At 35.3% G+C, this 12,747-nt stretch overlaps 1 protein-coding gene and 1 pseudogene across 1 annotated transcript; both read right to left on the bottom strand.

Annotated features, from left to right (window-relative positions):
• Nucleotides 1–1,358: 1,358 nt before the first annotated feature.
• lsm10 (LSM10, U7 small nuclear RNA associated) lies at nucleotides 1,359–3,264 on the bottom strand. The gene is made up of 2 exons (XM_052583364.1): nucleotides 3,097–3,264; nucleotides 1,359–2,279 (listed from the first exon to the last, which is right to left on the bottom strand). The coding sequence occupies exon 2, from the start codon at nucleotides 2,271–2,273 to the stop codon at nucleotides 1,911–1,913; it is 363 nt and encodes a 120-aa protein (XP_052439324.1). The 5' UTR covers nucleotides 2,274–2,279; nucleotides 3,097–3,264; the 3' UTR covers nucleotides 1,359–1,910.
• A 944-nt stretch (nucleotides 3,265–4,208) lies between these two features.
• Nucleotides 4,209–8,588, bottom strand: LOC127978875 (protein OSCP1-like; annotated as a pseudogene).
• Nucleotides 8,589–12,747: the final 4,159 nt, after the last annotated feature.

The raw sequence follows: 12,747 nt of genomic DNA, 5'->3' as shown, positions 1-12,747 counted from the left end.
GTTTGTGTTCTACTGAAGAAACAAAATCACCTACAACTTTGATGCCCTGGGGGTAAGCAGATAGACATCAAATTTTCATTTTTGGGTGAACTATCCCTTTAAGAACTTTGTTACAAAATATGTCAAACAATTAGTTTAAACTGGAATAATGTTTCACAGTATTAGTTTTAGTGTAACACATTTGTAATTTTAAATGCTATTAATAATTCCACTTTGCATTTTTGAGAAAATTAAAATCTCTAAAACATCAGTAGACATTTTTTTTTTGCATGATCAAGCCCTTATCACTTCTTCTTCAGAAAAAAAATATGCATATTTATAAAGGAAGCCAAAATAAATGGGTGGCAAATGTAAATTCGAACCCAGCCTCTTTATGTTTCTGTTTGTCTTCACTTTCTACATTCAAATACGCCCCTAAATGATGTGTCTTTCAGCGTGTGCTGACTTGAATAAGGCCAACCGCCCAACTTCTGGGACGGGCCACGTTGAACATGCCAGAGATCTCTGTCTGTTGAGGGTTAACCCTGCAGGGTGGAACAGGAAATGTCTGCAGTGGGCACAGTGCCTGGTGCTTCAGGCTATGGCTGGATTAAAAGAGCTCTTTGTGTTCCCGTCTGACCAGAGTTAAACACCTGAAGCGACTCTTAACCGAAAGGCATCCTAAGCTTAGCACAAGGCCAATGAAAACCTGTGAACCATGCTCCTTAGATAAGTTGAGTCCGATGGAGATAAATGGACATGATGTGGGCAGCATGCTCACATCAGCAGGTGCATGCTGGGAAAAAGCTAAATACAACTTGAGTCGAATCGCCCATTGAGATTGAACATCATGCACCAGCATTCAAACGCTTAAAAATGATTTTTCCCTAATTGGGATTCAAGCTTCTTCATAAGCAGCATGTGTAATGTTCATGTTGTGCCATGTCTTTTGTTTACAAGAATATTCCTGGGTCCGGTCAGGAATGAGGTTTGTGTCATTGCAAGGACGATGATTATGTGGTCACTGAAAATCCTGCATCCTCATACGCAATGCTAAAACATATGTAGCATTCTGGAAGCAAAATAATATCGCTCCAAAATAAGATGTAAACTCTGGTGCCACATTGGCCACAAACTGAGACAAAAGCATTCGTAGTCCAATCTGAAGGATTGGGTTAAAGGAATGTTTCACGCTAAATTTTAAATGCGAAACAGAGCCATTATTAAGGCGTTTTTCACTTTAATCTGCTGCTTCTGACAAAAAAAAAAAAAAACAAGTCCTCAGTCTATAATATTGCTTTCAACAGTGTAAAAAGTATTCTTATTGTGATCAGAGGAGAAATATTCAGAGATCAAGCACCGTTTACATGCAAAAACAGTCAAAAACTGTTCTAAACAAATATATTGGTAGATTTTTATGTGTGAGGACAACATAGATGGATGAATGTCTCTTACAGACATCTTATGAAACCTCAGCAATAAAAAACATTAACAGTCATTAAACTGAAAACATTGTTTTGAATTGAACAAATAAAAGGCTTCAACGTACCAATATTTGCATAATGTGATTAAGATATAATTGTGGTTGAGAGATATTGACATCTCAATCAAGAGACAGAACAAATATTAAAAGTAAAAAAGATGTGTCGTTTAAACAAACACAATGTCAACTTAAGGAACACATTGATCAATGGTTATATCACTGTTTACTGCTTTTTCAAACCACCAGAGTTGTGCACACTACACAGAATTGACTTTCCCACACTTTTCCTAGAGATGACATTCAGAGCTCTTTCAGTCACCAACTAGCAACATTTTCAAAGTAAACTATGCATTAAATTTTTCTCCATGATTGCATGACTTAACGAAAAGAAATACTGCCCATTACAAAACCATATGTTTGCAAGACAAACATGAGTTTCTCATAAAAACTATTTATTCTTAGAGTATTCTTTGCGTCCACCGCTTGCTCCAAAGTTTCGCACGCGGTGTATTTTGGCGAGCTGGGTCTCTATTGTCTCTATAATGTTCATGTGGTCTGGGATGTGGACATAACGCACGTTTCGCCCCGTGATGAACAAGTCGTCCATACTGGACACGTGTCCACGTCTGTCCCTGTACAGAACCTTCTCCAGCCGGATGTTCATGAAAGCGTCCACGTTAATAACGCGTCCCCTCGCCGTGCTCTCGTCTCGCAGGTCAACGGTGGTCACCTGACCATGCAGACCCTGAAGAAGAATCACCAGACTGTTCTCGGCGATGGTGCGTTCACGAATGGAATGGCTCACGTCCATGTTCACCTGTGCACAGAGAAGTCCTTAACATGTGGACAATGTCATCTGTCTTACAGTGGGAGCAAGTTAACAACCAATCGATTTCTTTTTTATTTCTTTTTATGACACCAAAGAAGACGAAAAGCAAACAAGTGATTCTGTGCCAATTAATTATAAAAAGGCAGCCCCAAATAAATCTATGAAAAACATTTTTGTTTAAATGTTTTTGAGCATGTGCTCACTTGCAGGTTTCTGCAAGGCTCTGCTGACAGACGAATCACAACAATGCATGGGAAATTTGCTAAAATGGGTTTGTCAACAGAATGAAAAGCAATAATGTCAAATTCAGTAAAATTGAACTTTTATGGATAAATATAGATGTATTGTATAACGAGCACAAAAACACAACAAAAAGTTACACAAATATAAGTTACATTTCATATATATGTGTGTGTGTGTGTGTGTGTTACTTTTTGTTGTGTTTTTGTGCTTGTTATATATGCTCCAAAGTTTAGCTTGCGGTGTTTTTCAGCAAGCTGCGTCTCAGTAACAATAAGTATATATGTATAGTGACGTGTTGCAAAGCATAAAAGACTAACTTACAAAGATACATGCAAGATAAATTACTGTTTAACGGATAGTCACTGGTGATCATTGAACACGATACGAATCACGAAAAGACATTTGCAAATATTAAGCTTTCCTGCAACGTTATCTTTAACGTCCTTACAGAGGCACGCGAGATTTGTATTCATTCAGAGAGGAAATAATAACAAACTAATTTCATTTTGAACCCGGAATAAGTCATAAATTCAACTTGAGGTAAAAGTTTTTGTTTTGTTACCTTGCTTTGCGTTTTCTAACACGCTCAAAACATCATGTCAGTTTATTTCGGGAATGGTTTTACTGTCTATGTTTCGAGAGCGCTGCGCTTTGTCGTAGAGGAGAGTGACGTCATCAATGCGTTCCGGATGAAGGCGCTCGCGCTCCCTCTAGCGAGTTAGGAGCAACTAGGGCAAAGTGTATTGAAGTATAGGGCTTCTATACTCTTTGACTAGGGCTAGTTGTCATCTGATAAATGCAATTTATAAGTAACGTTATGTTATTTAAATGCATAATCGGAACAGTAAAACAATGATGAAACAATGTAAAGGAAAGAAAAACTAAAGATAACATGCAAAAATACCAAACTACTTTTCTGATTTACCTGTAGCTAATTATTTGTATCAAATAATTGTTCTTCCACACACTTATTTCCTATGTGCTTTAGACGTTTACGTTCAAACATTATTGTACACAGTACATAGGCTGTACTTTAAAATGCAATTTGTTAAAAGTTTTGTGCTGATATAGAGAATGCCAATAAATAGCCAAAGAAAGAAATAGATAGATAAATAAATAAGTGACATCTTGCCCCAACCAGACCTGTATAAAATATCCCGAGAACACAGTTCAACATTCCATCCTCTTTATGTTGAAGGTGATATTGTTGACACTTGTCTGAATGTATGTCGTGTGTGTGGTTTTCTGTCTGCAGAATGAAACGCCTTCTGTTCCAATGAACTCAGAATTATTGACTTTCATTATGCTGCAAAGAAACCAGATAAAGAGATAAAGCAGTCATTGCACGTCAATCAAATAAGATATAGTAAACGTACATTATAGATGTAATGAAAACAGAAGAAACACTCAGTCAAAATTTAAAAGGTTCAATCTATTTTCTAACTTTTTTTTCAACCAGTTTAAAGTTTAAAACATCACGTTGTTTAGGAAATCATAAACACCACCCATCAAAATGCGATTTTGCTTCCAGCTTGTTCTTCATCGTGTTTTTGACTATATAAATGCCAGGCATTTCCAAACCTACCATATTGTTCTGTAACCTTGTTTCAGAATTACCACATGTATCCTGACTCACAGTTTACAGCCACTGACCTTTAGAGCTCATCCAGCAAGTCATCCCCCTTGTTCCCGGGTCCCTCTGTCAAGCTTCCCCTTCATCAAATACTCCTGCTGAGCGTGCCAGCTCAGTAATGGCCAGCTGATCCTGAGAATACCAAGGTAAACATTAAAATAAAGTTATTTATATTGAGCCATTTACAGACACTTAGAGTTTGGTGTTAATAGTAGTACATTTACGAGAGTGTCACAAATGTAAAAAATTTAGTTAATATCAAACTCAGTATGTGTTTATATGTACTTAACCGTGTCTAGGTCAGGCAATGCTAAAAGATTATTCCAAACTCATAAAACATTCCTGAATTAGCTGTTGATGTTAACTTCCCAGTGAATTAAATTTGATTGGAATTAAAGTGATATGCCAAAAAGCTTTAAATTGAGCTGGCCCTGGAGCAATGATGCTGTTTCTTAGTAAATGATAGTATAGATTTTACTAGTAGCATTCTCAGCCCTGGGCAACCAAATAAAGTAAGTCGAGGACATGAGCAGATTTGAAAAGTGCATGACACAGCACCTGCGTGGCTTGTACGTGCTGCTCCTTCCGAAATTCCACTGAAAAACATTTTAAGAGATTGGTTATCTACAATACCAAAAATGTTTACCTATTATTTTCAGTCAGCCCTTTGTGGACAAACAAAAAGCTACATACTTCCTTGACTTATTTTGTTAGTTATTTCTTTATTCTTTGCAAGACATTTGCATTTATTTTTCTATATTGGTTTGTAGGTAAATATCCAACTCACCCAGCACTCAAGATCCAAAAAGACTAAAGAAGCAGCATAAAAGTACAATAGAGAATCCAGCATGCCTTGGAGGTTGTGCGTGGCTTGTTGCAGGAGTATGTCTGGATTAGTAATGCTTACATGCCGTCCTCCTCCTGGTCTAAGGCTAACAGGGTCACTTTGAAACCTGCGTCCACATTCAAGATTTTCTGCACCTCTATTCCACCCATCAGTTAAGCGAGAAGGTTGAGTTCCTCTGTGGCCAGAGGATTGGGAGTTGTATCTGCCTGTCCACAACATGTTCAGATATTCACACAAAAACACAGTGAAATCCAGACAGCATTGAGTTGCAAAGCTAAAACTTCAATAAATCTTCATGCATATATTATGTTGTTATGTTGTGTTGTGTTGTGTTATATCATATTAAAAGTAGCCTTTTTTTCCTCTTAACAATGAGCTGTACTATTGGAATCCTGCATGATGCCTGCAGTGAGGGTGGACCTGCTTTGGTTTCCGGGTGCTGTTAGAGGTAGTTGATGGATAGATTTCTTTAGGTGAGGGTGTGTTGTACCTGCACAGAGGTCAACAGAGATTCACAGAAACATATAAACATTCGTGGTCAGTAAGATTTAAAAAAGAAAAAATGTCTTTACTCACAAAGGCTGCATTTATTTCATTGGAAAAATAAAAAATATTATTACAGTTTAAAATAGCTTTACTCCATTTTAATGTATTTTAGAATTTAATTAATTTATGCTGCTTACTATTTTTGTGGAAACTGTGATTGACACACACACACACACACAGACACACAGACAGACAGACACACACACACACACACACACACACACAAACACACACACACAAACACTAGAGCTTTCAAATGATTAATCACTTTCAAAATAAAGGTTTGTGTTTACATAATATATGTTTGTATGTGTATTTATTATTGTATATATAGATACACACACATACATGTATATTTTATTAATAATTATATATAATTTATATTATATAAATATATAAATGTATATATATATATATATATATATATATATATATATATATATATATATACATATATAATAATAATACATACACAGTACAAACATATATTATGTAAACACAAACTTTTGGATTTCATTCATTGTTTGACAGCCCTAACACAATGTAAGACTCTTAACTGTCACCTGATTAATTTAATGCATCCTTGCTGATTAAAAAACATATGTATTTATATAAAATAATTATCTCTATTAGATAACATGGTTAATTTTATTTTATATTGCAATTTAAATATATTAAATATTTGTAATACATAAAAAGATGTATTATATATTTTTTCATGTTAACAATTAATTTTAAAACTATTAATAATTCCTAACTACTAATTTTAATATTTACATGTTGGTGCCCAAAATTGTGACCCTGTCTCCAGAGAGGTCAAAACAGCACTTGTGTAGCTTCCTCCACTGAGAAACCTTGTCCTCCTCGCCTCTCTGCCTTTAGCACTGAAAGACCTGTGAGACGAGAATGTTTAAAGGAATTCTAAAGGAACAAAGTGACTGTTTGCGTATGGGTGTGTATGACTGTAACAATGTGAACTTATTTCCATGAAGCCTCTGTGTTTTCCAGTGTAAATCTACTGATGAGGAACTCACTTTCAGAATATAAGGATCCAGCCTGTGACCTCTGGCCTTTATCTGCATTACCTGATTAAACCAGGAACCTCAAATCCATAAGGGACTGGCCCTGAGGTCTGCAGCACAAAATGGCCATTTAAGTTCTGGATTTTTTGTTTCAAGAAAACTGAGACTTGATGAAAGAACATATTACAAAATCTCATGCAATCAGTAAGTGTCACTACAAGCACATGACAGATTGACTGCGCTGGATGTTCTTATAAAAAAGCGTCATGACTGAGTACTGATTTGCATACAACCATATGGTCTGGCAGGGATCCATTTCAAATGCTAATGACAATATGCCTTGACAAACAAACCACTTACCTTGATTTGCATATCTTGAAAGAGAACCAGCAACATATGTAGGATGAGTTCAAACCCACCATTAGATAAGGGAGTGTATACCTTAGAAAAATGTGCTTTTTAAATTTGGCAAGCGTGCACTAGAAAAAAACCCAATATCATTGGCACAGAAAAGCAAGTTGATGTGTGATGAATTTTATAAAGAATTTCTTCACAACGACAACAAAATGCATCTTTACAACAGATGACACAGAACGATCTGATACTTAAAGGGCATAGTCATCAAATCATAAAGATACAATAAACACAACAACACAAACTTACACAGGAAACTGGTTTTATTAAAGTCAGAAATATTATTTAATATGACTGAATGTAACTGACTACATTTAAGTAATTTGATCTGGGTTGGAACAAGTAGAAATAGCTGCGTTCTATAGTTGCATAACACGTTGTAAAATGCTACTGGTTCATAGATAAATTCAATAATCCTAACTGAAGTAATGCATTTAGTTGTAATACATTTCCTCTGATTTGTCTGAATTTAAGTCACCATGCTTTTTTTTTTTTTTTTTTTTTTTACATTTTTAACAGATCTAGACTGAAAAAAAAAAAACATTTATTCAACATCTTCCCAGCATGCACTGGGGCATGAAACTTGATTTAGTTACAATATTTGCTTGTTTTGTTTACATTGCCTTTTTTTTGTCACATTTAATAACCTGTTGACTATGGCAGATTTTGATAGCTGACCCAAAATGTAAAAATTGCTGAAGCTTTACTCACCCACAGACAATCAAAGATGTAGATGTTTATTGGATCACTATGACAGTTACAGTGACAGTTTAAACAACTTACTGATGGATTTGTTTCTTACAAACACACAACTTTTCACAGAAGGCATTCACTGATGGTCTGGAGTCGTGTGGATTACTTGTTTTACATACTTAATTGTGATGTTTTTATCAGTGGTTTGGACTTTCATTCTGATAGCACCCATTCACTTCCAAAGGTCCATTGATGAGCAAGTAATATAAGATTAAACTGGATGAAGTGTGAACAAATTTTCAGCAAAAATTTCTTTAAGCCACATCAAACTGACATTTTAAGTTCGGTCAAGACTTAAATGTAAGAAGCCATGGAAACTGTTGCCTAAATGTATTTTTCCAAGTAAAAAAAAAAAAAAAAACTTTTTGTTTTAAATAGTTGGACAACCAGTCCTACTTCTAGCCTGATGCATACTGTACAATCAAGACCATTTATTATTACTATTTCTTATTTTTTTTTTTTTATAATTAAGTTTAATCTGAGTAAATATTTCTTTAATGATATATTTAATTACTGACAATATAAGAAAAATTGGTTGCACTTTATTTTACAGTACTTACAGTGTATTTATCTAAGAAAGTTCTGGTAAAACAAGGTAACTACATGGGGTAGGGTTAGGTTTAGGGGTAGGTTCAGGGTTAGTACCTACTTATTACATAGTTATTGTAATTACTATAATAAGTACCTAGCATGTACATGAGGAACAGGACTGTAAAATTAAGTGCTACCGAAAAATCAATGCAAACAAACAAACAAAAAAGGAGTGTTATTCGCAATCGTTTTTGCCCGAGGTGAGGGCGAGTTCATACCTTATCCATGCTGGCTGGGTTTAGACGCATTATAGAGACGTGTGCTAGCCGTGTCAAAACTGTGCGGAGGGCTCCTCTAAAAAGCCTTATCGAACATAGTGGCCACGATATCATTCATAGATAAAGAGCATGAGAAAGATGAGTAAGAAAAACAGAAACATTGAGGCAGGAGTTAAATCTTAAATGTGAAAATGATTTTTGTACATTAGTTAATTATGGGTTTGGTTATGAAATAAAGACATTAGTATATTAACCTTAATTTTGGATTTTTTTTTTTTAAATGTAGTATGATTTGACTTTTTCCAATTAATGTTTAGTTTTGGAAAACGAGCTCTGTGTGGGTGATTGAGTTCTTAAAGAAACCCCTTAGAATTTCACAACATTTACTGATTCTGTCATGATTCTGCCCTCGTGTCCTTGATTTTCTCTAGTCTTGAGGCAGGATCATGACAGGCCCGTGTTTTGTGTGCAAGCACATGGCCTTGTCTTTGGGTCATGTGCTTTTGTTGTCTCGTTTCCTTGCCCCGCCCCCTTGTTATCCTCGTTTTGTCATTATTGCTTTACCGGTGTCACCTGTTATGTTATCTTTAGTCTCCCTATTTCAATCCCCTTGTGTTCGCTGTCTAGGGCGGATCATTGTTACACTTTGACAAAACGTTGTGAGACCTGTGGATTGTTTTTCTGTAGTGTGCGTACCAGAGTGAAGAGTCTTTTGTTTTATTGTTTGTTTCTAGTCGAACTCTTTATTTGTCTATTCCCTATTCGTTGTTTCCCCCCACGTGGGTTTTGTTTTCCCCTTTTTGTTATTAATAAATCCTGTGTGTAGTGCATTCTGTCTGCGCCTGAGTTCATCCCCGCACCTCCTGTGACAGATTCTTCCACACATGCTTTTCCTGTTACAAATAAGCTGCATGTAACAAACATCAAATAGTTGGAACAAACTAAATAGGAAGGTAATGAAGTTTTTTTTTTTTCCTATCATCTGTCCAATGACCTGCAACAGAGCATTTAACCTGTGTTAAGGCCAAATTTCTGTTACATGTGAGCAAGCACTTCTCCTTCACTCTCCTTCGTCTCACCACAGGGCACAGTTTAGTGCAATTGAGAATTAGACATGGTACATGATTCTGTCAGTTATGCAAAGTCCCCTGTGACAGCAGCTGAGATAACATCAAATCAGGCATGTGAATAGATATAGTTCTAAAATGTTCAATGAATTTGCATTAGAAATATATTTTAATTATATTTAAGCAGACAGACTTATATTATAACTGACCAATGAATTTTCAAATGCCGTCTGTACACCATGAATGAATGCAAACAATTTCAGGGCTCATTTTGCATTGACTGTTTAGGCAAATGTAGTCAAATCCTGTATAACTGCCTCAGTTAAAGATGTAAAGTATGTCAAAAGTAAAGACTGCAAACGTCACCATTTTCTGTCTGGTGCCAAGGCCAGAAAAATTCAGTGCACGCTAATTCTTCTACAAATTATATTGTGCTAGTAAGTATAATTATTTTTGTTTAAATCATGATCAAAGACATTCCTAAATATGAAATATATGTTGAGTGTGTTTATTTTGGCATGGTTGCTAAATGCAAATTACTTTTACAGGGAACTCTTGTACTGTAAACACGTGGAACTGTTGAAGTCTGGATTATTCGAGATATTGCAGGAGATTATTTGGTATTTTACAATAATAATGTTCAAAAATGTTACCAGTGATTTTAGCTATCTTTTAAAATATTCAGAGACTCAAGATCAAATTACAGCCTAGATGATTTTAAGCTTTATAAATAATTAACTCTTTTCATCTATGTCATACGATGTATTTTCATTAAGTTCAGATCGAAACTAAAAATAATGGGAAAACTTCAGTACATTTCTGTGTTTATAATGAAAGTAGCATTGTGGTAAGTAAGAAGAATATTGCAAACATAAAAGCATTTAGACTGATTGATTCTGAGAGTAATGTATATGAGTGCCATTATATTTTCATATATTGAAAATATAATTATATAATTATTATATTTTTTTTATAGTTATATATCTTTAAGTGTCTTTAAGTCAGCATCTCTGAAACTCTTAGTCACATCAAGTATGTCAGTCACAAATGGATGTAGAAAATAGCACACTTCTATTTGCCTATATCAGTACCTGGAACTAGAGGGGTGCATTGGGTTTGGGCTCCCGCTGGACCCACTGCAAATCTCGCGGGAGCGGGCGGGTTTATATGGAAACGTTATAAAACCGAACATAACTTTTTAAGAAACTATCACAAATATGCCATTACAAAAGAAGAAAAACACAATGAAATTGAAAAAAAAAATGAACTCAGTGGCACAAATTTAACAGGCTCTTCAAATATGCTTCATTTTTTGTTAATGTTTTTCAAAAATTCATTTTCAATCGTGGATTCTGAATGCATTGCCACAGATTTCGCTTACGGTTCACAATTTTTCGTTTGGTGTTTTGACACAAACTTCTCGTGGGGGCGGGCTTAACAATGATCTACTCTGATTGATTGGCAAATTATGGAAGGGGTTCACAGATTGTAGGTGACTAAGGTAACAATGAAGAATCTCAGTCTGCAGAAGGGGGCTAAACTTCAGCTAAGAATAATCTTAATTCACAGGAGGGGAACATAAAGCAGAAGGTGAAGAATCTCAGTCCACAGAAGGTGGAGAAACTTTAGCACAAGAAGAATCTCTGTCCACAGATGGAGAAACTTTAGCACAAGAAGAATCTCTGTCCACAGATGGAGAAACTTTAGCACAAGAAGAATCTCTGTCCACAGATGGAGAAACTTTAGCACAAGAAGAATCTCTGTCCACAGATGGAGAAACTTTAGCACAAGAAGAATCTCTGTCCACAGATGGAGAAACTTTAGCACAAGAAGTATCTCAGTCCGCAGAAGGTGGAGAAAATTCAGCACGAGAAGAATCTCAATCTGAAGATGAGGAACATCATTCAGAAGGTGAAGAAACTTCAGCACAAGAGCAAGAATCTCACTCTTTGGGCGAGGAACATCTTGCCCAAAGTGGCCAACATCCCAGAAAATCGATTATTAAGAGAAATTGCCACAAAGTTAATGCAAGTCTCCATCCACCTCTTTACTTTAAACAGTATTAGTGGAATGACTTTAAGTGGAATAAACTCTTTATAGAATAAATACTTACCACTTAAATATTGAACAGTTATAGTTTTTTAACTACAACATATATAACATATAAGCAGCACTCAAGCACATCCTGTCAGTCAAATAAAGTATACAAACAAGTGAAAAAAGACTGAAACGAGAAGGCAGGTGAGAGGAAACTATAGTTGCACTCTATGCATCTAACTGTGGTCTGAGTCAGTGTTCACTTAGGGGGTTCCCTTTTTTGCAAACCACAAAAGAAATAACTTTTAACACATACCAAAATGTTAACGATTCTGTAATTTTTGTTTTCTTGACATTTGCGTTTCTTGATCCCAAGATAACAGCAACGAAATGTGACAGTGTGAAAATATGTGGCCTGCTTGTCTGTTTTATGTTATGTCCTTTATGTGTTTGACGTTATACTTTGAGCTTCTTGTACATTTTTTCCAATGTGGTTTTACACTGCAAATGGCTAATAAAGTGAACTGTGTTGGTGAGTAAACAATAACCTGGAGTAATAGTGAGAATTTAAAAAAGCACCAAGAGTACACCCTCCTTTCTCACTGTCATATGCTGCATATAGAAATATAGGGGAATATAGAGGAAGTGAAATTTACGAAATGTAGAACATGTGAATTAATGCTCAATAACTTTTGGCCTGTTTCAGTTTAATTGAAGAAACTAATCCTTAGAACAGTTTCTCGTATTTTTTAAAATATATAAATAAGTTAATGTTGTTACTGTTATTATTATTATTATGTTACTTTTATATTCCTATAAAGAACTATTATATAAATAAATTAAAATAGTTTGGGATGTTTCACTAGGCTACAGTTTCTTTAGATCAAGTATGGGCTTATTTAAGAGGAAATACAATTTAATGTTCTTCTCATATGACATCAGTTCTCATATGATGTGTTAAACACTTGATTCTAATGGACTTTTATTTTTAAACGAGTTAAGAAGGGAAAAAATAACAGGTACTGTAGTATCAACAGCATTCTTTTACTACCCGTATTTACATACGCAAGTGGGTACATTGTGAC

This window comes from Carassius gibelio, chromosome B19, assembly GCF_023724105.1.
Source record: "Carassius gibelio isolate Cgi1373 ecotype wild population from Czech Republic chromosome B19, carGib1.2-hapl.c, whole genome shotgun sequence".
Taxonomy (NCBI): Eukaryota; Metazoa; Chordata; class Actinopteri; order Cypriniformes; family Cyprinidae; genus Carassius; species Carassius gibelio.
Note: the sequence above shows the minus strand (reverse complement) of the source record. Positions and strands in the feature narration are given on the sequence as shown.